The sequence below is a fragment of the Protopterus annectens genome, chromosome 8.part0, assembly GCF_019279795.1.
Source record: "Protopterus annectens isolate FY-2018-M chromosome 8.part0, PAN1.0, whole genome shotgun sequence".
Classification (NCBI taxonomy): Eukaryota; Metazoa; Chordata; order Ceratodontiformes; family Protopteridae; genus Protopterus; species Protopterus annectens.
The window spans coordinates 1,348,762,512-1,348,788,822 of record NC_056741.1 but is presented as its reverse complement, the minus strand read 5'-3'; the positions used below and the strand labels follow the sequence as shown (position 1 = coordinate 1,348,788,822).

Here is a 26,311-nt window from a genome sequence, read left to right as displayed (position 1 = left end):
GCTTTAGTGAAAGGAAGAGTTAATGTGAAACAAAGCAATCCTGAAATGTTTGACTTCATTCTCCCTTTTTATGCAGCTCTGAAATTCAGTAGGATTACACATTTCCAGTAGCCATTCTTTTAACACTGTTGTAACAGGATTTAGAAAATGTGATTTCTGTTTAACAGAATGAACAATCAGCACTGGTTAAATATTTTATAGTGGATATCTAGTAAATAAAACACTGTAAAAAGCCCCTTAGGATGTAGACATGCACATCATGTGATACCACTGCGCACATTACATTTAAGAAAGAACAGGTCATCTAATTCCCTGGTGAATGCCCTCTAGCTTTGCAGACATGATTCCTCACCATCAGCTAAGAGAAATACAGAAGTGAAGGGAACTGCAAAAATAAGTCAGTACTGGAGAGACTTTTGAGGCCAAGGTGACAGGTGGCTATGGTATATCAGAAAATAAAAACTGAAGGGTAGTCGGTATGTGACCCCTCACAAGAAAGTGTCAACAAGTTTTGCTGCAGTACCAGCTAGTATCATTGTAGCCATACATTATCTGGACAAAAATAATGTTATAGCCAACCTCCCTTCATTAACATGGCTATCAACGGTGGGCAGAAAATAAAGCTTTCACCTGGGTCCAAAATAAAAATGTTTTATCAAATAAAAAGGACAAGTATATTACTTATAATTAATTATCACACTCTCCCTAAACACATCTGTCAGATACTCAAAGTTACACGTCACTACTTGTTATAATGAGCTGTAATAATGTAACTAAAGCACAAAATAAAACTAAAGGAATACATTTGTAAGTATTTATACATTCATAAAATTATCTTAAAAAGGTTTTCAGGATATAAGCACCATTCAAAGATGAATAAAGCAGTTAGGTTATAAACAACACCATTCAAAGATTAAATAATGAAGACAGTTAATTATAAAAATATCTTAAAACAAAGTAAAATGAGTATGTACATACATAGATGAAGGCTGCCACAAAATCGGTTAATGCAGCACTCTGTTAATGGCAGTTTAATGTAAACAGTCATTCATTCTCCAATAACCTGTTTATTCCAGTTCAAGGTCATGTGGGATGTGTTGCCCTATCCATGCACACTCAATGGCCAGGATTAAGAAACAGGTCCAGCCATGAGCAGTAAGGTTGCAGTAATTTTTAGTATGATTTCAGAAATCAGTGGTTCAGAGACATTATTAGCTGCAACAAGGAAAGACCTAATTCTCAGGTAATTTACATGTCTCTGAATCAATCTGTGATTACTGCAAGTGCTAACAAGCACTTAACTACAATAATCACCTCCAGCTGCCTATGAATTTTGTTGGCACAGGCAACCCTCTCATTCATTCCCCCCACACATATACACATTAAAATGCACACACCTGCAGACACATCCCCGTACCTTTCAATTGTGCCTGAGTTTACAGAATACAGCTGATTTTGCCTCTTAGGCTGCCCCTCTCCCTCGTAAGTAATGGATAATTACAGTCACTCAATAATGCCAAAAATGACCATTTTCTCTATCTTCTTGATCAGAAACTGTATCATGATGCAAGACATGTTGCTCTATTAACTGTTTAAATGTCTTAGAGTAACATTTCTGTCAAAGGAAAAAACTTCAAAGACCAATTCACGTAAGGTTCAGGTATGGCACCTTTTATTACTTGCAGCAAGGAGACAAAAACATGCAAATACAGGATTTTGCCTAATTACTAGTAGGCAGCATGCTTCTCTTATACTGTTCTATAAAATGTTACTTTCTCTGGTTGAATTAGTTAGACACAGCTTTCTGTATTGTTCTACAGCAAATGTTACTCAGATTTCCTGCTGACATGTTCATATTTGAAACTCACTATGTGTTACATAGAAAATGTTACTTGGATTTCCTGCTGACATGACTGGATTTATGAAAAACATTTGAGAAAAACAACCTGACCTTGGGGGCTGTATTTTCTTTAGCCCATTATAAGCTTCTATTGTGCGGCTCTAATACATATATTACATTTCAAGGTACTTTTCTAGCTTAGGTACAATGAAATGCTGATTGCAGTTCATATTTTCAGACAGCCTTTGTCTTCATTATCAATAGCTTCTATAGCAGTGTATTTTCTCATAGCATAAGCGGAAAATCAATAACTCTTTGTTTAAATCTCATGACATTAGTAGAAGTGATACATCTATTATTATTTCCCTGACAATTGCAGAAATTGAATGCTTCCCTGTAAATTTCCAAAGCATAAGCAAAGATCATAACTGCGCATATTTCATGACATTACAAGATTGGAATGCTTCTGCAGTTCGTGCAGATTTATGCAGTGTGAAATAGAATAAATGTGTTAACCCTTTTTAAACCTCAAATGCACTAGGCATATTACTAATACATATTTTTCTAACAATTTCCAAAGTCTACCTGGTGTTATCTAGTTGTCCTGACAACTTTGCCCAGAAGTGCTGAGCATGGGCATTGACAGGCATGGTGTCTTCCCAAACACAGACACTTCTCCTTCCCCCGCAAACATTCCTGATTTTGCCTTTTATGTATGGTGTCTTCCCAAACACAGACACTTCTCCTTCCCCCGCAAACATTCCTGATTTTGCCTTTTATGTCTTCCTTTCCCTTGCAACTCACAGCAAAGTAGAGTCAGTAAATAATGCCATACATTAGAGTTTCATAATTCTTATTGTTCAGAAAATGCATAATTATGTCAAACCTGTTGTTTTGTTAACTTTTAAAATAATTTAGAGAAATATGTAAAAAGCAACACTGGTGTCTTGTGTCTTCCACCCAAATCCAGTGCTCATTAGTCTGGAGGGAGTTTTGAGGTAATGAATTCACCCCCACCACACACTCAAGCACGCACAAACGCTCTCTCTCTCTCTCTCTCTCAGACATTACCACGTACACTCACAATACATCAAGCACCCCCCCACCCAATCTCAGTCACACACAGACTTCACTATACATATACATGCACATACACCTACTCCACCTATTCCCTAGTTGACACCCTTACTGTGAACACCCAGAGAGAGAGACACACACACACACACACACACACACACACACACACACACACGCACATACATCTTACAACACCCATAACTCTGTATATATGTACAAACTCTGCCATAAACACACACACACAGTAACATACCTCCCAGACCTACCTGTCTGCTAAAGTCTCCAGCACTTATCTCTAACGTGTTCTCTCCCATGGAGTACAAAGGGTGAACACAACCATTTGACCAAATTAACTAAAGTGGCTGGTGGTAATGATTTACTAACATGGCGATACTCTGAATCACTCGGCTGTGCAAAGCACTTACTATAGGCATTTCTGGGGAGATCACATGGCTATTTATCATATGCGTCTCCTCAAGAATGCCTTTTTTACATTTGCAGTAAGCCAGAAAAACAGCCTACTGTGGTACTGCACCTCTGAGATACAGCACTATGGCAGGTTTGTCTCTGAATCAGAAATGTCTACTGTCAGCAGTAAAGAGGTCTTACTGCTGGTGGTAATGTTTCTGAATCAAATCCTAGGGCATGGGTGTAAGGCAGTGAAACTAATTCTGAACAGCATGTCAGTTCAACATAGTATGTATGCATGCAAACAAGAGGAAAACAAAGAGTTATTTGAATAATCATCTGTTTACCTACAGCATGTCCTTGGCATACAGGAGGATGTACCTGATGAAAACCTACACAGACACAGTTAGGATGCACAAACTGCACACAAAAGGCATCCCAAACAAGAACTGAACTGGAGAATCAAGTGCTGTGAGGTAGCAACATATTCTACAGCAATACTCTGCAACCCTATGCAAGAAGTATAAAAAGTTAAAGCAGTTACACTCGTAGTTATCACCACTCCTTATACTATCTGTAAACTTTAAAAGGTATTTCTTAAAACACATAGTCAGTAAAGTTTCCCAGTCTTAGATTGCTTGCATCAGAAACTGCCGTCTTTACTAATTCCATCTATAAGTAGGAATTAGTTTCATATTATACTGCTCTACAAGACTAAGTATTAATTTGCCGAGATAAAATACTGCATGCTGTTGAACTGCACTAATTATTTACTAAACGTTAGATGCAGACCTGAGCATAGTAACCAAAGACAGTATGAAATTAACATACATTAAAAACTACAAGAAAAACCCAGCCAAGCTACAGTTTCTGCTGTGTGATACCTTAAACCTCTTGTAGTGAAGGCCTATAGGACATATGCAATGACCCCTTAAGGGCATCAAGTGTTTCATCTGCATGGCTTCAGCCTTTTTACCCTTTTGTTTGGAAATTAACATAAATTGTTGCAATTATTCAGTGGGTCTATAACCACTGACCAGTAACCTATAACTTATAACCGGTAACCACAACAGGTCTAGTAAGTGCGGCAGGGCTAGCCACCTGGTGGTGTAGACATTGGATCTAGGTGATGGTCACTATTGATGTGACACCCTGAACCCTTGTGTAAAAATGGTAAAAAGGGGTTATGGATGGATGGATGGATTTAGTTGACTAATGGCATACACATGGACAGATGTATACTTAAATTATTTTTAAAAAGGGTTTTCCTCCCTTCCTGTCTGCAGTGAGGGCTGGGTCTATATTAATTCATTGAAGGTTCACTTCAGCAAACCTTTCTTCATCAAACCCTAACTACTGAATATTCATTTCAGGGAATGTTCATATCTACATAATTACAGGAAGCAGTTGGCCAGCAGCACAAATTTGCCCTTTTCCCCACTGTAGTGTGATCTCAGAGTAGGTATATATAGTTGGGGGTTGGCGAAGTCCCCCACTTTAGTGGGTTTTACATACTGTGGTGCCTGTTCCAGTGTTGTTTTGGCCAAGTGCTTAGTTTTCCTGTTTAATTTTTTTTCAGTGAGAATGTTCTCTGAAGTGCATGTTTGATGGTTAGGGTTCGATGAAGAAAGGTTCGCTGAATTGAACCTTCAATGAAGTAATACAAACCCTTGAGGGCTTTACCAAAAACCCCATCACTAAATACACTAATTCTAGGATTACAATAACTCTGAGTAAAGAAAATACCTGCTTTGACTGAAACCAAGTATTTCCTTTACTCCAAAGTCATACAGCCTCACAATTACTTATACAGTTTGAGATGTGGAGGGACTCAGCACCCCCCAATACACACACACACACACACACACACACACACACACACACACACACACACACACACACACACACACATTGTGAGTACAGGGTAGCCCAATCTATAAGATACAAATCTTTTGCTTATTCTTAATATTCTATTATTTTAAAAAGCTGAATGCACTTCAGTTTATTATTTGTTTTAAATGGTAGCCAAGGCACTAGAGACATGCTATTTTTCATTCATTTTATTGTGATTGTGTTATTAAATTCATTGAATTTTTACAAGCTTGGTGAAGTTTTTCTTCAGCGGACTACAAGACAGGTGCTGTCATCTCTGGAGTGAGTTGTGGTTAAATGTAATCTTTGTTTTACTTTATTTTGTGGTCATCTATATCATACTTTGTTAGATGACATTTTGTTTAAAAGTTCACAATTCTGAAAGTTGTCTATGTCACGCTTGTTTTTTCAGTAGGTACCATTATATGCAATTTGCATTTGAGATATCTCCTAATAGGTAATCCTTCTTTATAGTTATCTGCTCAAAAGGTAACTTTCTTTATTCTGTCCATGCAGTTAAATAATCGAGCTTCAGGGTGCGAAACAGGACTTGCTAACAGAAAGAAGAGTTAAATACTAGCAAAGAATGCAGCAAAATCCAGAATTCATGAATTCAGGTGCTAGCATTATATGAAGAACATTTCACAGCTTGAAAATCAAGCAACACACACATCATAACGACAGAAAAGAGGGAGAATTATTGTCTAGTGAGCAGACAACTATAACCCAGCTGCTCAAATACATTTCTGAAGCATATAAAAGTATGTACCTATGACAAGTATATTACATGACCACTTTCAGTTAAAATTTATCACTATTTTAGGTCCACTGTCATCATACCACCACAAGCAACATGTGCATAATCCTCTGGATAACACCACTATAGTGTTAGTACCATTGTGCTCACACATCACCTGGGCATTGCCAACGATAGCTTTAACTACTATGTGGCAACAACTATATACAAGCAATTGTATGTATTCTGCCAATTCCGTTACAAGTAGAAGGACTGATGACTTCCAAAATACTTAACAGTTTTAGTAACCATTTCAAAAAAGTTGTCAATATTATTTCTAGCACTGCCCGTTTTCTAAGCATAACAACGCCCTTCTTAGTGAATATTATTGAGAAATACTTCTGCCAGTCTCACCAGCTCCCAGGTAGTCTGGTATTTCTAAATTCTGTCTGCCCTGCAAGCCATTATTGCTTACATAAAGCTTCACATCAACGGTTACAATAAACAGAGAGAATTGGTTGAATAACTTTGACAGTGTCCTCATTTATGCTAAGTCATTGTAGCAGAAACCGGAATATTAGCTCAAGAAGCTGATAAGGCAGCATTGTGGAATCCAGAGTCATTCATTTCACATGGCGTTTACTGAAAGCACTGATCTTAGCAATGTAGTTAATGCCAGTACGAAATAATATTCATTGAATTTATGTCAACTTATTGCTGTATACCAATGAAGAATATCAGCTAACTTAGATTAGCAAATCATACGCATAATATTCACAAATAGGAATACAAACCAGCCACTCAATAGCCTTTCTAAACATTACCTAACTTCAGTAAATTCCTCAGAGAACATGTATAGGTAAAGAATAATGCATTTGCAGTGGTGCAAAGGGTAACGCTGCCACCTTAAATCAAGAGGTTCTCTGGTTCAGCTTTTGGCAGAGATGCCTTTTGTGCAGAGTTAGCATGTACTCTGTGTTCATGTGGGCTCTCTCTGGGTGCTCCAGTTTTCTCCAAGATTCTAAAGACATGCATTAGGTGTACTGGGGACTCTCAACTGTCCATAGATGTGAGTGCAGCCATGTATCACACAGAAGAAAGACCTGGCAACCTACTTCTGTTTCCCTCCCTTTGGCTTGAAAACTTCACAGAAAGAGGTGACTGACCAAGGAGTCACTCTAGGAGTCATCTGTGACTCAAGACAGAGAGAGACAGCAAGTGAGAAAATCTTTTGTGGCAGCCTTGTCTGTAGATGTTAAATACCGAGGAAAAAATGATACACACTGATAAACCTTATAGTACTTTCAGTGATTGAAAAACAAAGTCACATTGGCTCTTAAACAATGTGATTGTTGCAATAAAATTCGACCACTAACTGTACAGGAAGAAACACTCAGTAACAAAGAATGCACCAGTTTTCTGAACTTCAGATTTCAGGGTGGGCTTTTTTTGGTACTAAGAAAAACAGTTCATTATGTTATTATCAAATTTAAAATATGACTCTGCTAGTAATACTCCTACCTAAATAAACTTCACAGATACATTAAGCAATGATTAACTTGTGTTTTACAACAATTTTAATTGCTATGACCTTGGTCTTAGAGTTACCTATGTGAATAAATGTTTAATACTATAACTTTGGGCTTACAACTATTTAAATTAATACATTTTTTAATACTATGACCCTAGGCTTTAAAACTTAAAATATGACTCTAAAAATTCATCTGACATGCTAGTAGTACTCCTGACTACCTAAATGAACTCCACAGATACATTAAGCAATGATTAACCTGTGTTTTACAACCATTTTAATTGTTATTACCTTGGTCTTAGAATTACCTATGTGAATAAATGTTTAATACTATGGCCTTGGGCTTACAACTATTTAAATTAAGACATTTGTAATACTATGACCTTAGGTTTTAAAACTATTTAATTAAATAAATGTTTTTTTTTAACTATGTCTTGCACTTATCAGAATCTTGGTTACCATGTACATACTGAGAGCACTATAAAACTATTAGATGCTAGTTGAAGACTCATAAAAATGAAATAAAATTGGGACAGGGGGTACTAGTCTTGAAATCTGACATTCTTTTATTACATCTGAAGTTCTTTTAAAACAAATGCCTTGGAAAACCTACTCACAGTACTGCAGCATGTATGTTTGTATGTTACTACTCATGTATTCATGTACATTCATCCAGATTCTGCATGTGTTGATATGTAAGGATGCGGACAGTTTACTGGAGTATAAAAGAACATGTACGTCTACAATGTATGTTTCAGTGTGTGTACAATAGTTAGTATACATGCACTGCATTGTCTGCTCACATTCACTATCTGCTTTTGGAGTGACAGATAAAGGTGGGCTGAACTGTTAATCTAGGAACAGGAATGTGGAAGCTTAAGCAATTTGTTTGATTACAGCATAACTACCAGAAAGCTATGAAAATTAAACCAAGGTATTCTAAATGTATTAAACTTATTCATAACTCATTAGTCTTCACTATATACAACATATTGTAAGCCACAAAGACGAATATGAGCAGTTTGCCAATGCTGACCACATATGTGTTCAAGACATGGATGCCACGAAATTCACCTCAACAGCGAAGCTCAAGAGGTGAATCTTGGCATCCATGTCAAGAACACATACTACTAGGTTAGCAATCAGCAAACTGCTGATAATTCTTTGTAATGCATGGATATTTATCTGCTCCATAGACTACAAGTTACACTAAAAATGAAAAAAAGAAAAAAAAAATGCTAGGTGTTTTACTGGCTTTTAAAGCCATAAAACACTTAGTGAGCACTTTCCAAAAGGTAGTGTAACACAGTCCAATATGTTTACACTCACCATCCATGCTTCTCAATTGTCCAGATTTTCATAGAATGCCCAGATTTTTGCATCACATGTTGGGTGTGTTCCTCATATAGTCTGTGGTTTTTGGGAAAATTACTGAGGATTAAAGACACTAAATAATGGCAAACATTTAGGTTTCAGACTTTATATCCTTCAGAAAAATCAGGCAAACATACATCCTGTTATTCTAGTAATGTTTAACTTTAAAACAGGAAGTCAGGAGCATGTTACCAACGAACAGCACGCAGAAAAGTACAGTTGTGTACACTTACCATAAATGTAGATGTTCGAGTGTATTCACTGTTGCAGTCATCACCTGTGGGTTATCCCTGCTGTGGTAGCCCTCGGCCGGCCCGAATACCAGAGTTAATGTTTTTGTGTGCTGGCGGCTGTCACCTGTAGTCTGATGTCAGGTCATCAGTAAAGCAAGGCAACCAATGTCATTACATCAGTTTTTCTTGCCCTAACCCATCAGACGTACAAGGGAAAAGAGAGAAGTTGTCCTGGTGGCAAAGAGCCACCTTGGGGAGCATATGTCCCCCTGGGGGGAAGAAGTGAAAAGGGGGATGGAGGGAAAGACTGCAACAGTGAATGCACTTGAACATCTACATTTATGGTAAGTGTACACAACTGTAGTATGTTCTTCGTGTTTCACTGTTGCAGTCATCACCTGTGGGAGGATTCCCAAAGCTGAGGTAGAGGGTGGAAGGATAGGTAGAGTCCTAGGTATGGGTCAGGAGGCCCTGCAGAATTGCAGAGGCAACCATTGCCATAGACTTAGAAAAGAGAGGTAGGTGGTAATGATTTGTAAAGGTATGAACAGAGGTCCAGGTGGCCGCTTCCAAAATCTCGCTGGTAGGTACTCCTCTGAGGAAGGCAGTGGAAGTGGAGGTTGCCCTAGTGGAGTGGGTATGGATCGACTTAGGGATGGGTTTCCCATGTAGTCTGTAGCAAAAATGGATACAGTGTGAGATCCATTTGGAAATGGTTTGTTTGGAGATGGGCTTCCCCTCTGCTCCTGGGGCAAAGCTTAGCAGAAGCTGGTCAGTTTTTCTGAATGGTTTAGTCGGTCCAGATAGTATCTGAGTTGTCTGTGCATGTCTAGTGAGTGTAGAATTCTTTCCCCTTGTTTTGAGGGTTGGGAAAGAAGGTGGGAAGGTGTATGGCCTGGTTAAGGGTCATGTCAGATACCACCTTGGACATAAAGGAGGGATTAGTCCTCAGGGATTCTGTCTGCATGGAAAATTATGAAGGGCTTGACAGCCATGAGAGCTTGAAGTTCTGAGACCCTTCTGGCTGAGGTGATGACTAGTAGGAAGGCAGTCTTTCAGGAGAGGCATTTCAGTTCTGTTGAAGTGGCAGGTTCAAAAGGAGGTAAGGGTAGTTTCTCTAACACATAATTCAGGTCCCAGGGAGGAGTAGGAGGTCTTCTGGGAGGCCTGATATTAGAAGCCCCTCTGTGGAATTGCTTAATTAAAGGGTGACAGAAGAGGGGTGGATCTAAATCACAATGGGCATAAATGGCCAAGGCATGAATTTTAATAGAGGAAAAGGGGAGGCCACTATTGAGCAACTCTGCTAAGAAACCCAGGATGAGAGGGATGGAAGGTTAGGAGGTACTGCCCCTTTTGATTGTTTCCAGCAGAATCTTTTCCATTTTCCAGCATAAGGTTTTCTTGTGCTGAGCCTTCTGGCCTCTGTGATGATGTCTAGGACCTGTTTGCTTAACAGTGACTTCTTGCGAGGTTTTAGTGTATAAGCCATGCTGAAAGTTTGAGAGTCTGTAGGTCTGGGTGCAGTACCTTCCCCCTCTCCTGGGTCAGGAGGTCTGACCTTAGGGGAAGCAGCTTTGGGGGCTGTAAGGTTAGACTGTGTAGTATGGGGTACCAATGCTGTCTGGGCCAATCTGGAGTAATGAGGATGGCCTTTGGTCTCTCTTCTCTTATTTTGATCAGAACCTTGGGAATAAGGGCAGAGGAGAGTATGCGTGCATAAAGAGGGAGCTCCAGGGGAAGGTCAAGGCATCCACCTTCTAAGCTCGGAGGTGATACTCCCTGGTACAAAACTTGTGCAGCTGGTGGTTGAGGTGCGAGGCAAAGAGGTCCACCTCTGGGGTCCACCACTCCTGGATGATTTTCAGAAAGATTTCTCTGTGGAGCTGCCATTCATGGGGGTCCAGTAAGTTTCTGCTTTAGGTGGTCTGCCAGTGTGTTGTTGATCCCTGGTAAGTATTGGGCAATTAGGTGTAGCCCCATGGAGGTGGCTATAAGCCATAGACTCATGGCTAGCCTGCACAGGGGGGAAGATTGGTTGCCCCCCCTGTTTGTTGATGTACCACACTACTGTGGTGTTGTCTGTTTTTATAAGGAGGACCCTGGCTTGAGATGGGGTTGGAAGAAAGTTAGAGCATTTTGCACTGCCATCATTTCTTTCTGGTTGATGTGCAAGTGAAGTTGCTGGGCATTCCAAGGGTATACCTGCTTGCTAGGTGAGTGCCCCAAGCTATGTCTGAGGTGTCGGTGGTGATGGTCTGGCCGGAAGGGCGGAGGATGAAGGGAAGACCTTTGTTCATGGCACAGGCCTCTACCCACCAGAGAAATTCATCCCTTATGCAAGGAATCAGAGGGAGAGTGGTCTCTAGGGACTGAGAGTGCTGACACCAGGGTCAGGGCATGCAGCCTGGTGACAGGGATGAGAAGGATGCAAGATGCCATGTATCCCAGGGCTTGCAGGACCTTCCTCGCAGTGAGGTGACTTCTGGAAGCCAGCTGGGTGAAGTAAAAAGGCAGGAAGCTCTGCTTTTCTGGGGATAGAAAGGCCATTAGGGTTTCTGTGTCTAGCACAGGCCCCAGGAAAATACTTTTCCTGGTAGGGTTTTGCTTTGATTTTTTTTTCTCATTGATGGTGAACCCTAGGGAAGTTAGGAGTTTTTTGACCAAGAGAAGATCCTGGAGCAACTTTTCTTTGTGGTTTGCCTGAGTGAGGCAGTCATCCAGGTAAGGGTAAATCTGTATATTTCTCTGCCTGCAGAATGCTATAGCCGGGGCGAACATTTGGGGAATGCTCTGGGAGCAGTAGATAACCCAAAGGGCAGTGCAGAGAACTGAAAGTGCTGATAGTATGCTCTGAAGCACAGGAATTTTCTGCACGATTCCCAGATGGGAATGTGAAGGTAGGCATCTTTTAGGTCTAGTGTCACCAGCCATGCATTTTGTGTGACCATAGGCAGGGGCTGCTGCAAGGTTAGCATTTTGAATCTGAGGACCATCAAGAAGGTATTCAGTTTGGATAGATCCAGTCTGGGGTGCCAAGTGTCCTCTTTTCTGGGAACAAGGAATAGTCTGGAGTAAAAACCTTTTCCTGTTTGATCCGGAGGGACAAGTTCTACTGCCCCCTGGGATATTAGTGTTTTTACCTGTTTGAATGCCTCTGCCCACTGTTTTGGGAGGAGGTCTGGGTACCCTCTTGGAATTGGGAGTTCGCTGAAGGAGAATCTGTATCCCTGAGAAATTATTTTTAATACCCATTGGTCAATGTTTATAGAGACCCAATTGTCCTAGAAGAGGGTGAGCCTTCCTCCTAGTTTTAGATGGGTGAAAGGAGGGCAGGGGGTAGTCATTGAGTGTTTACCATAGAAACTTGGCTTAGAACTCCCTGCCTTAGAGGCAGAAGTGATCCATTGTTTGCTTCTTTGCTGGCCCTGGGATAGGGGCCTGGATGTCCTGTCCCTGCATGGCTTACTTCGGCCCTGTCTGCTGGGTGCAGGGAAGGCCCAGTTCTTAGAAGGGAAGTTTCTGCTGAATCTGGGTGGTTGAACTTAAAATAAATCTTTTACTGTTTGCATAGATTTTGTTTTGTCTTCCATCTTTTTAAGCACCTCTTCTGCTTTTTCTCCAAACAGGTGTTCCTTAACTAGGGGTGCATCAATAAATTTAGACTTGACATGATCAGAAAGAGGTTGTTCCTTCAGCCATACATGTCTTCTAATAACAGATCCTGTCACTGCTGCCCTGCTAGAGGCTTCTAGGGCTTCATATCCACACTGTAATGAGTGCTTGACCACTTGACCAGCAGAGTGAAGTACTTCTGCCAGCTCTTTTGAGTTAGCACCATCAGGAGAGGTAGCAATCTTCTTTTTTATTTGTACCAAGGTATGTTGTTGATATTTTAACAAATGGAACTCACAATTGAGTGCTCTGATAGCTAAGGTTACCCCATCTGTCCAGAGCTCTGGAGTCTTTGTCAGAAGGAAGAGGATTCTTGGCAGAACTAGTCTTAGCTCCTTTGGGTCCCTGTGTAATGACCTCAGGGTCTGCAGCAGGGTTCCCGTACAGGTATTTGTAAGAATCCGGTACTCTGTAGTACATGTCAGGTTTAGCTGCAGCAGGAGGCAGGGCATCAGGGGCTAAGCTGGATTCAAGGAAAACATCATCCACCACTTCTAGAATAGGAGGGATGGCCAGGGGTCTGTGCTGGAGTAGGTCCAGAAACTCTCTAAGTCATTTCTTTGACTGTGGGTCGTCCTGAGATTCCTATTGAAAATGCTCCCTGAGGGTGTGGAGGGTTTCTCCGAAGGAAAGGTCCTCTGGAGGGGAGGCAGAGGGGATGTATTCCTCTGCATCTGAATCCTCATAAACAGTTAAGGGGTGTTGTTCCTCTTCAATGGCAGAATAATTAGAGTCCTCAGACTCTTGGTCTGTCAAAATTTCTGGAGAAGGAAGCCTTTTCCTTTTAGGGGTGGGGGCTTGAGTACCTCGGATAAGGAAGATGAGATCCTCTGCCATTTTAAGCATTTGAGTTTGGGGTGGGGGAGCAGTAGCAAGATGGTGGCTTGAAGCAGATTTCCTAGGAGTGGCCTGGCTTCAAGCCCTGAGAGAATCTGTCGGTCTCTGAGAAACGGTAGTCGTAAAGAGAAGACATTGTTTTTTGTCTGGAATCGGTAGTGAGAATGGTCTTGTCAGAAGCCGGTGCCTGCGTCGTGGCTCCGGACCCAACTGAGGCAGAGACAGCCAAAGGTTCAGAAGAAGAAGTGGATTTCGGCGGCATATTGGACTCTGAAAGGGTCTCGGCAGAGGCCTGCATAGAAAGTGGGTCGGGCATCAGGGGCTGCAAAAACACCTCATTGAATTCCAGAGAACGGACAACTTGCTTAGTGGTAGTGTCGACGGAAGGTTTAGCCTTGTGTGGCCTGTCTCTATCTTTACGTTTTTCAGAATATCGGCGGATGGTTGGCTGATGGACACCATATCAAAATTCGAAGACGGAATACGAAAATAATTGTCTACAAAAAGAGCTCTACGACGAATGGTTCTCACATTAAAGAGGGCACCGAACCAGCAACGAGGGACATCGTAGTCTGAGCCTAAACAAGTGATGCAATAGGAATGAAAGTGTCGGTGTGGGATCTGGTTTCCACAGGTGAGACAATTGTTAACTTTTTCGGACAACGGTTAGAGCAAGAAAAAACGGTCCCCAACAGGGTACTTAACTTTAGATGTTTTCTGCTGGAGTTCGACTTCTGGTAGTGACCGAGCGGCACTCGTGCAAACTGCTTCTGCTATGGGCTCCATGGCAAGAAAGACTGATTTAACAATGTCAGCTGCCTTGCTTTATAGTAATGATGACCTGATGTCAGACTACAGGCAACAGCAGCCAGTGCACAAAAACACTGACTCTTGGTATTTGGGCCGTCCGAGGGCTACCACAGCAGGGATAACCCACAGGTGATGACTGCAGCAGTGAAACACGAAGAACACCAAATCTTTTATTATCCCACTGTCATTTGTACTGGCATGTCTGGCCTGAGACCCAACCTTAACAACTTTAGCAGGGGGTGCTTAACATTTGTTAAAGTCGAGTCTCGAGCTACACACACAACCGAATCTTCTTTTTCAAATATTGGAGTGTAATCAGCATGCTCCATTCACTACATATAATTACTGTCAAACTATATCCCTGACATTAGTTGCAAAGAACTGTTATACATAACAACAATAAAAAGGAAAGTACAGTTCTTTCAGATGTGTTAACTATTTCCTTCATTCTTTCTAGGGTGGAACAGAAGGGAGAATCAAAGCTTTCATCTGCAATTCCTGGGTAAGGGCATATTTATATTGGCAAGACTGTACAAAAAATAAGCAATTTTCCTGAAACTGCTCTGACATCATCTACATGTTTAAAAATATTAGCGAGAGATGTAAACCTGTACTAAGTATTGAAGACACGTACTATTTTGTATGAACTGCAATGTTGCTGCTGTCCAGGTAATTCTGGCAAAGATTCTACTATTCATTTGGGAAGAAGGAGAGAGGTATATTTATTTATACGATAAATGGGTAAGGACTGCTCTGGGAACCTTTTTCAGCTATGACCCAGATCAGTGGCATACAAACAAAAAACATATACAGTGCTGCCTTCTGACTGAATTCTGCATATAATGTTTTGTTATTCACTCTGTTTATAGTTATGTATCTATTGTCTTTACATCCTCACGCCAACCCTGATACTCACTTTGTATATAACATATGTATATATTGTATTTTGCCATTTCGTCTGTATATGTCATGTATCTATTGTGCCTATTCCCAGGCTAAGACTGAAATATGCCTAATAGGATGAGTGCTCTGCCCTGGTTAGTCAATTCAGAATAAATAAATTATACATAAAACATAGATTTTTAATACCAAATGTTTCACAAAAATGAGTTCAATAATAGAAACATGTGCAGAGATGTGGAATTAATATACAATAAAGTTTGTATATAAGGTAAAACCAAAACAATACAATACATTTTAAGCTTTAAATGATTCATTTGATATTTTTGAAGCTAGTAGTGAAGATGTTTTCTTTTCTTGTGATTCATCTGTGGAAGATGGTATGAATAGCAATGCATATTATCCATTAGATACTAATGATATTACCTTCTGCGGTGGTGCTGCTGTGGTAGCGTTGTCGCCTCACAGTAAGACGTTGTCCTGTTCGATTCTCAGCTAGAGCGTCTTCTGTGTGGAGACATGCGTAAATAGGCGTACCTTCGTTGAAGGTTGTGTGTCAGGGCCGGCAACTCGGCACGTAAAAATCTACTGCCAATCATTAGCAGACCGGAGTTCCGCTGTGGCGACCCCTAATCGGGAAAAGCCGAAAGACACAACAAAAACAACTAGTGATATTACATATAAAAGTAATTTTATTCCTCCTTTTGTACATGAGGGAATAAAATATTTTTTCTGCTATTGTTAATTTCACTCTAGAGTCTGTTTATGAAGAATTTGTAAGAACTAAGGACCGAGTGAGTTATAATCTTACAAAAGCAGAGTGGTTGGCTTTGCAAAGTATGAGTCAACAGAAAGATTTGGTGTTCAAACCATCTGATAAGGGCAACAAAATAGTTGTTATGCATCACACATAGTATTTGAAAGTGTGTTATGATAATTTAAATTATGCAAGTGTTTATGAAATAGTTACTATGTCAGAATATGAAAAAGCCCTGACAGAGTTTCACGATTTGATCAATAAGGGCTACAGATTAGGCTACTTATTTAAAAATGTTTTTGACAAGAAATTTACTGTAAGTTGTACTTTAGCAACCTTTTATTTTTTTGCCTAAGGTACACAAAAGTTTATTTTTTCCACCTGGAGGCCCTATTGTTTCAGTAAGTAATTATTTTCTGCAAAATATAGGATTATTGTTACGTAAATATTTATTAACGTCAGTGGTTAAATTAAATTCTTATATATTAGACACTTTTGATCTTTTAGATAAAATTAAATCATTAGCTTGGACAGACGGTAAATATTGGATAAGAGTAGATGTGAAAAGCCTCTATACTAATATTCAACATTGTTTAGGTATTGAGGCTTTGAATTATTTTCTAGTAGATAGTCCCTTGTCTAATTATATAATAGACTTAGTTTATTTTTGTTTTAGTCCCTTGTCTAATTATATAATAGACTTAGTTTATTTTTGTTTAACACATACTTTTTTTTTAATGTAATCGTGTGGTGTATAACCAAATTAAAGGGACATCAATGGGGGCTCCTTTTGCCCCATGTATGCTAACCTTTTTATGGGCTTATTTAAGATTGAACATTTATATAATTTATATAATTTAGATTTTTATAAAAAAATATGTTGTAAAATATTTTAGGTTTATTGATGATGTGATTTTTTACGTGATGGTGGTGGTACATCAATTAATGTTTTTATTTATTTATTTATTTAGTTATTTATTTGCAAGAATTACAATAGAATAAATCTGGGTTACAGTTTGATGGTGTACAAAGTAGTAGTAAGGTAATGTTTCTGGGTGTGAAACTAGAGGGTAATGTAGATGGTGGAATTAAAACCACGATACATAGGAAATTTGAAAATGGCAACCATTTTTCTGGATAGTTGGAGTTGCCACCCACCACATTTAATTAGTTATTACATATTTATAGGCTTTGTAAGAATAATATTTTGGAGAAAGCATTATTAAGAACATGTACTCTATTTAAACAGAGAGGTTATGAGGAACAAGTCAATCGATTTACAACTTATAGAGAGGTAGGAACTTTAAATAGAAATATTTATTTTGTTACTGAATATAATATTCTGACTGAAAAAATTATATTATTACGTTTTATTGTTTTATTTACTAAAAAATAAAGATTGTGTTAATATTTTATTTGATAAACCATTTTTTCTTTAAAAATAGATCATAGCATAAAATATATGATTGTTCACAGCTACTTCTCTACACCTGATGTTAGGTTAGTAATTGAACCTGGAAATATAGGCACGCTGTCCTGTGATAATTGTTCAGTCTGTACGCATATAGATAGATTTTTGATATAATTAATAATGTTATTTATAAACCTAAGGATGTATTTAGTTGTAATACGGAGGGTATTATTTATGCTCTGAGATGCTCCTGTGATCTTTTTTATGTGGGAGAGAGCAAAAGGCCTTTTAAAACTAGATTGCAGGTGCACTTAAGGGCTATTAGGAATAAAAAGACTGAAAGCCCTCTAGGAAAGCATTTTATTTTACATCATGGAGGCGATGGTAGCTGCTTAAGGGGTACTGTTTTAGAAAAAGTTGAAGTTTATAACACTGTGGATTTGAAGAATAAATTGCTGTACAAAGAAACTGTTTATTTTGAAATGTGGAACACTGACACCTGCTGGATTTAATATAGAATACAATTGGAAAATGTAACATTAGGTAAATTAATTGATTGGATGAGCTTTTAATTGTTTAATTAAGCTATTAAGTATTTTTATTTATGTTAATATTTAAGAGTGAGGTTTTTATGTGTTTTTAGACTCTTTAAAAGCCAGTGGGCTGAGGCGCTAGAGAGTTTTTTATATATGTCTTAATAAAAATCACTGATTTACTGACCTTTGTAGTTGTGTATTTTGAACCATTTTTAGTAGTTATATATAAACCCAAAACAATACCCTTTATTATATTTCTAGATTTGTGTTACAGTGTCAGATATATTAAGAAAACGCACCACTGATTATGTAATTTATAAGGAATGCATTTAAAATCACTACTTAGGTGTCCTTTTACAACTGGCTAGGGGAGCTATTAAAACACATTTTTTCTTCCTATACTACCTATCGTATTAAAATGATAAAGAGGTATTACCAATGTACTTGACTCCTTCCTGTTATAAATTTCCTCATACAAATACATCTGGAGGGTGAGTTGCACTTAAAAACAAAACTGTTACTTGGGAGGGTGGCTTAATGGCTAATGTCTTTGCCTTACAAACACAAGGTGCAGGGTTTAAGTCTCATAAGGGATAATTGGCTAGGCTTAAAATGGCTCGCAAGGGCAGTTAGCTTAGTACTAAACTATGAACCTATGAACCTATGCAACAGCAACACATATATCAGACATACTGTAGCACTCTACAATAGGTTACCTGTGGTCAAGTCATTCTGGTAGTGCTTGCATTCTCTAGCATTTTTGTTAAAAATCATTGGAAAACCTGTATTTACTTGCAGTAAAACTAGCATCACACAAACAGTACAATTTTTAGTAATGCCCAGAAGCACAGCCACGCAGGTATGAGTTCAGATTTATAAATCCACTGCCGCTAGACAGATCTTCCCAAGAAACTCTAATAGGTAGTAAGTTCTAAACATACATACTTTGCATAACATTTGGAAAACCTCTGTTAAGGATCTATTGAAGTATTGCTTAAATCCATCAGAAGGAGACATAGGCATGAAATATCAGCCCTACTGGTATGCTGTGTAATAAGAACAAAGTCAGTTTTGTTTTATCTCTTATACAACGTGACAGTCAGTCCAATTACCTAACTGAAGTCCAAATATCATAATCCTACATTTTCACTTCATAAAAACACTGAAAGTCACCTTGGGAGATTTGCCAGTATTGCCTACATGCATTTTATGGACTGGGAGAAGACATATGACTGTGCACTCTGGAATATTTTGCTACAACAGTATAATGTTCCAAGGTAAATACTGCAGATCATTATTTCTTGCATTTGAGGAGTGATAGTTGTTAATCTATATTTAGAATTATGTCAGGCACTCCCCTTTCTTAGGTATACGAATGCTTGTTGCTTAATGACCCCTTCTCACACCTCCCTAATGTATAATATAATACTTATTATGAAGGCTCCCTCATGTCTAACTCCCCAGTCTGTAGTGTTAATACTCATTGCTTGGTCACTATGTGCTATCAGCATCCTTCTTGCCCCCACATGGAGGTGTGCAGTGGGGCTTGACCCCTGCAAAAAGAAGTTTAAAGAAGAAGGGTGATGTTCGAGATTCATTATTCTCCTGCAGTTTTGTTCTTTTTTTTCGGCGTGTTGGCACACAATATTTGGGATGCTGAAATTTCACTAGGGAGCCCACAGTAGTCAATATTGCTATGGATTACCACAGTTTTACGTGGCATGATGGAGCATAGCAGCATACCTGCATATAGTTTGTTCGATTTCAGCTCACCAAAGTACTGTATGGCTTGTGTAACCTAGTAGTATTCAAAGCATTTATGCTGTAGCTAGAGGACTATGACACACACAGGATGCAGCTACAGGTATGGTCCTCCCCACCTCCACTAACAGAGACCACAAATGTCTTCTGTTCTAATTTCACAAATATAGTGAATGTAGTGCTACTGTACCCAGTATGCCAGGCTGCTCACCATAATATTATGCTATATAAATGGCCTCACTTATAGATGGCTCCTCTGAATAAAAATCAATTGTAGGAGTTATATAGCATAATGCAATACTATCTTTCATTCAGCTACATTAGCTGTATTTTGTACTGAAAATTGGGGTAAATACTTTACATCAATTTCTACTATAAAGCATTACTTGCCATGGGGCATTTATGACTACAGTAGTGAGAGAGCTCTGCACGTACTGCAAATGCAGGGCCAAACCAAATCAGGAACAAAACACAAATGGCCAGCACTGAGGTGTATGTGGCAAAAAAGACTCAAAACACTGCCATGTAAAAGGTAATTCAAAATTTAATCCTCCATTCCTCTTTCGACATAACCGCCTTCATCAGTGGATGAAGGCGGTTATGCCGAAACCGGTATGGAGGATAAAATTTCAAATTACCTTCTACATGGCAGTGTTTTGAGTCTTTTTTGCCACATACACCTCAGTGCTGGCCATTTGCATTTATGACTACAACACCAATAATAATGTCTTTAAAGTACAATCTAGTGTAAGCCATTTAAGTTCATTTATACTGTAAAATATATTGTGACTCCTAACAAATGACTTTATTAGCAAAGTAGCAGATGGAAGAAAGGGACAAAAAAGGACTTTTTAAATCATTTTTATCTTCCTACTGCCTGGCCACCATCATCCCTTAGCAATCAGTTAACTCTCTGATCCCTTTAGAGTGACACTTGACTATGGACACCATATGGGTTTTTCCCAGTTTGAGCCCAAACTCCACTCCCTGGAAGCAGATATGGGTGCCCGTGTCACAGTGAAGGTCTTCTAAGTGCTCCCCACATGGCAGTGCTCCCACTCACATGTTAATGAAGGCTACTATCCCTGGTTTGGTATACCAAGTCGCCAGTTATAGTTGCACCACATGTAGGCCTCTACCTGCACTTAACAAAACAGCCACCAGACCCTCCTCCAAAGTTAGGTGAGTCAGCGTTTGTTACACTACACTATCTTCCCCTGGCTGGCTCTTCCAGTTTCCAAACTGCTAACTGTGAGCTCTGGTCATCTGGGTTATAGTCAGGGCTTTATCCTTCTACACCACAGAGCCAAGTTTAAAAAGACGCTTTACAGGACATATTGATAGGTAAGGTAACTTAGTTTTAACCAGATAAATGAACTGATAGTTCACAGACTTTTGTCAGCCACAAGCCTGATCAAAAAGTGAAGGGTTAAATGCAATGATCTGAAAATGGACCTAATAAAGTGGCAAGTGAGTCAGTTATTTTCCTTCAACCCTCACACAAAAACCCACAGTAATTACCTGACTGTCACTGCCTCCATATATATCAGCCTACATTAATACCTATATACAAACTACCTACCCAGCACCTATTAAGTTTTCACATCCCACCCATGCCCGCACCCAAATCACATGCATCAAACATATCATTGTCCCAAAACCTCATCATCTCTAATTTTGGTAGAAAAACCCAGTTGCATCCAAAAACTAAAACATTCCAAAACCACTATTCCAATTAAGTCCCATTGACTTTATACTTCTGATAAGAAGCAACATTGAGCTCAATCCAGGACTACTTAACAATAATGCCTCAGCTCAAACCAATAAATAGCATCATATAACCTGCTCCCTCTTTAACGCCCACAGTATCAGGAACAAAACTGGCCAAATGAATGCATTTACTGTACAGCATAATCTTGACATTATATTACAGAAAAGTGTCTGAATCCTAACACCCCTAGTCTTCACCACCTCATACCTAACTATTCATATCTACAAGATTACAGATCATGCAAAAACGTGGGGGAGTATTAATGCTCTTCAAAGTCAACCTTAACCCACACTATTGTTGCACAAGCAAGCGTCAGCTCAGAATCAGATCCTAAACAGATCCTTTTAAAATTAAAAAAAAAAAAAAAAAACTTTTATTATAGCCACTGCATGCATACCTCCACCAGTCTCACTAGTAAAATTCAATACCCTCATCCAACAAATGTACACCACAGCTCCCAAACTTCAACCTTAATTACTTAGGACCAAAATTCATTGATATGACAGAACTCCTGGCCAGCTTAAGTCTTATCCAAATCAGCTCTGAAGCCATTAGGACAAACCTTCAATCCAACAGGCACACCTTAGTAGAGCTTGTAATAACTAATAATCCTAAAATGATATCTAACCTCACCACACGTGTCCTCCTTTACTGATCACTGTCATATAACTTTCTCAGTACATAGTCTAACATTAAAGGATAAGCCTAAACTTAACACCTTCAGACCCCAAACAATTTAGAATATCACTAATCTTAAAAAACACCTTGCCACTCTTGATTTGGCTCACTTACCTGCCATAAAAGACACCAGTGAAGCAGGTAACAACCTTACCAATACTTTGCTGAACTTGCAAATCAAATTCTTTCCCTTAGTACAAAGGTTACTGCCACCTCATAAACATGACCTGATATCTAACTAACTGAAACACCTCCTCGAATTATGTGAAGAAGCATAGGAAAATTGGAACTGCAACCTCTCCACAACTTTCTAAGCCAAATATACCTCACTACTCACCTAGCCAAGCAATCTATCCACAAACACAAAAACAACCACTACCCAAACAAATTTCACCTTTAGCCAAACCTAAAAGATTCTGGAGAGAAATCATCCTGTTGATTGGTCGAAAAACATAATACAACTCCACTCCTCTGAACCCCTCTAACACCACCATATAGATACTTTCATGCATTGACTTCCCCAATAAGTTCAGCAACCTGCCACCCCCACAGCCACCCTCTCCTCCTATACATTCTATGATTCCACTTCAAAAAGATTAGAACCAAATAAAATGAAACACAACTGGACCAAATACAAATCGATACTCCCCCAGGCTCAGATAACCTAGCCTATTGGTTCGTTCACCTATGTCAGAACTTCATCTCACTCATGAGTACAACCTCTGCTTAACTAGTACGATTATGCCTCAGATATGGAAAAAAGTAATAGTCACTCATATTCCATAACTACCCAAGCCAACTACTGCTTCACAATCCTGTCCTATCTCAATAATTCCCACTTTCGGTAAAATACTACAAAAGATTATCTACAACCAAATTACTGCTTATTCACATCAATACCATCATCTATCCAGGAAGCAACATGGATTCTGGTCTGGATACAGCACCATAACAGCACTCTACTCCCTCACAGATGACATTCTATCGATATGTAAAAAGGCAACCTGAAATGCACTGTCTATTGATTTTTGCAAAAGCCTTTGCTCTAATTGACCACAGCTTACTATTTGACAAATTAACTGAAATAGGCATTAGTGATGATGCAAAATCTTGGTTTGTAGTCTTCCTCAACAATAGATCCTTCAAGGTAAAAATAGGCACCACCAGTCTGAAACAGCTCCTCTTATGAAAGGAGTCCCCCAGGGTTCCACTTTAGCCCCTCTGCTCTTTTCCATATTTATCAACAAACTTCCATCTGATCATCCTCAAATACCTTTAATTCTTTATGTAGATGGCATATTCATCTGACAAGTCAAACAAATCCCACTCTGTTATACAAATTCTGCTCCAAGATGACCTCCAAATCCTCAATCAGTGGCTAACAGGCCAGAAAGTTACACTCAGTCCCTCAAAAACAAAAGCAATGCTATTTAGAACCAACCAAAAAAAAAAATAGCCAAAGCATAGTTTCCTTAGTATTAAAGATGTTAAAGGTATTACCATAGAAACTACCACATCCTTCAAATACCTTGACATATGGCTAGACCAATCCCTTAACTTTCAACTACACATTCAAAGCACATGCAAAAAAATCAACAAACTACTGTTCTGGGTGAACAAGCTATCATCTCTTCTGTCCAAGCCAGCGAAAGCTGCCATAGGCAGAGACATACTCTTATCTCAACTCAAACATGGACTACCCATTATAGCTACAGCCTCAAAGAAAAATGTCACCACCTTACAAACCATCTCCAATAAAATTTGCCAGTGCATTACAAACTCCCCCAATAATGAACACCATTGTCTAACTCTTGCCAAAGCTAAATGGCTCCCAGTACACTTGAGAGCCAACCCCTTACTAGGGTCACTAATTCGCAAAGCCTTTTCTTCTCCTGAAACATCATCCCCTCTCACTCAAACTTTTCACCAAAATCCCCCCATATAATCTCAGTGGTATCTCTCAATCTCATCCACCCTAACTCCAAAAAGTAAACTCATTGCACTGACCATGCATTCTGCATCCTAGCGCCTAAACTATGGGACTCCATTCGTCTCTCAGTCTGACATGTCCAGAAGTACTCTGAATTCAGACAACAGTTCAAGGAACAAACACCTCTTCATTCAAAGAAAGCACAGCTGTACTCAGGTCATGTTACAGGAACCCTGCAGCTCTGTCACACACACACCTTTATCCCTATTGCATCCTTTCCTTATCTCATGTTGCCGTCCATTTTACTCCATTTTTCCATCCATGTTTTGACATTGTTAACGGCTTCTTGAACTAAATGTAGCATATTCTTGCATCTGTAAATATGTATATATATATATATATATATATATATATATATATATATATATATTTAGCATATCCTTTTATCTGTAAATATGTTTGTTCATTTCTTATGTGATAGTATTCACCTTGGCTGTACCTGTAAATAAATAAATAAATAATACACAAAACAGTATAAAACATTACCAATAAGGTGAACAATTCAGGTGAGGAGAAACTAAGGAAAAGATAGCTAAGGAAGATTTCATTTTTCACATACTGCAAATAGGGTTGAATATTAAGGATTATTGGGGAGTACCGAAACCTAGAAATAAGGCAAAGTAAACACAATGATACTGGTGCCACCAAACAGGAAAGAGATTTGGGAGATACTTTATGTAATACGTTAATCATGGAAACACAGAGCAGAAAGGCAAGCAGGGTATGCTGACAGGTTGCTAACCTACACAGAAAATCAAGGCAGTGATGTCATTGTGCCATTAGTTGTGAGCTCACTTAGAATACTGTGTCTTTCAGGATGTCGTTACAAAGTCTGTAGTTCATTACCTTTGCTGCACAGGTAACTGCTGGTTTGAGGTCTGTTGTTTGTAACTGTTGCGATTTCAGTCTTGCTATAGAATATATGACTGGATAAGGGAACATGACATCAGAAATCAGGCTCTCCAGGGCCAGAGCTAAGACTGATTAGAGGAAAGACCGGCAAGGCAAGAGCTGAAGCTCTGGTCAGTATTTTCATTGCCTTGCTGATGTAATGAAGTGCAACAGGACAGAACAGAAACAAGAATATGATTCTGTTAATGCTGAATACACTGGTGATGAAGTGCAGTGATATGGTGTAGCAGGCAGGAAAGATAAAGCAAAAACTAATTCCAAAGGTTCTTTGAAGGCAAGTTGCATACGGACCTTCAGTAGAACTATACAATGAAAACATAAAAAGTAGACTTTTGGTATGGTGACCTGATGAACAACAGCTCGGCCAGCTCACTATCCTTTGACTACCAGAAATTAGCCCTCACCCGGCACCAAAACAAAACTGGTGACAATGTCCAGGATATGTTTATGAAGATAAGAGGGAGAAAATACAATACAAAAGTAGTGATTTCTGGCTAAGTCCCAACCACGACTTCAGAGGTCTCGACTGTGAATACTGGGGACTACCAGAACTCAAACAATGCAACAGGTTTGAATGTAGCCGATTCCCCGGTGTCTCTAGCAGTTAATTTAAAAAAGATAAGAGACACGAATATGCTACAAACATATATTGAAAAATCTGGTTTAAACTTTCAGGAGATATCACCCAACCTTAATACCCAGCCAGACACCCTTTAAACATACTGAGAGCCCATATGGAAGCCTGGAAAGCAAGATATTACATGGAAGAAAGACTCCTATAATTCAAAAACAGAGCCTGCAAAAAGAACATTAGGTTTATTGGAGTTCCCTAACAGCTCAAGGGTTGGAACTGTCCTGAATTTGTTCAAGAAATGATTGATAAGTGGACTGAATTCCCTGTATCTAACATTTTAATATCCATCATTCACCTTGGAAAACACGGCAGGATGATCCAGGGAGACCTCGACATATTACAGTAAAATATGAGACATTTGCATTCAAGGAAAAAATCCTCACATTGTTCTAAAAAACCCGGTAACAAACTTTACTGGGCAGAAAGGAGAATTTTTACTGAGAGGACTATTCACTTCTCAGATGGACAGCTAATTTTGTACCTGTTATGATGTTGTGCAGACCATTAAACATCAAATACAAACTTTTACATCCTGCTTCACTAAAACTAATGTCTCTGGGTATGATGA

General features: G+C 39.1%; 1 protein-coding gene across 8 annotated transcripts in view; it reads left to right on the top strand.

The window, feature by feature from the left end:
* The window catches only part of LOC122809420 (hepatocyte cell adhesion molecule-like), a 358,687-nt gene that overhangs the window by 273,861 nt on the left and 58,515 nt on the right, over positions 1–26,311 (top strand). For all 8 annotated transcript variants that reach the window (XM_044080912.1, XM_044080909.1, XM_044080911.1 and 5 more), the window contains one exon: positions 14,851–14,895. In XM_044080912.1, coding sequence (XP_043936847.1) covers positions 14,851–14,895 — 45 coding nt within the window. The remainder of the gene's footprint in view (positions 1–14,850; positions 14,896–26,311) is intronic.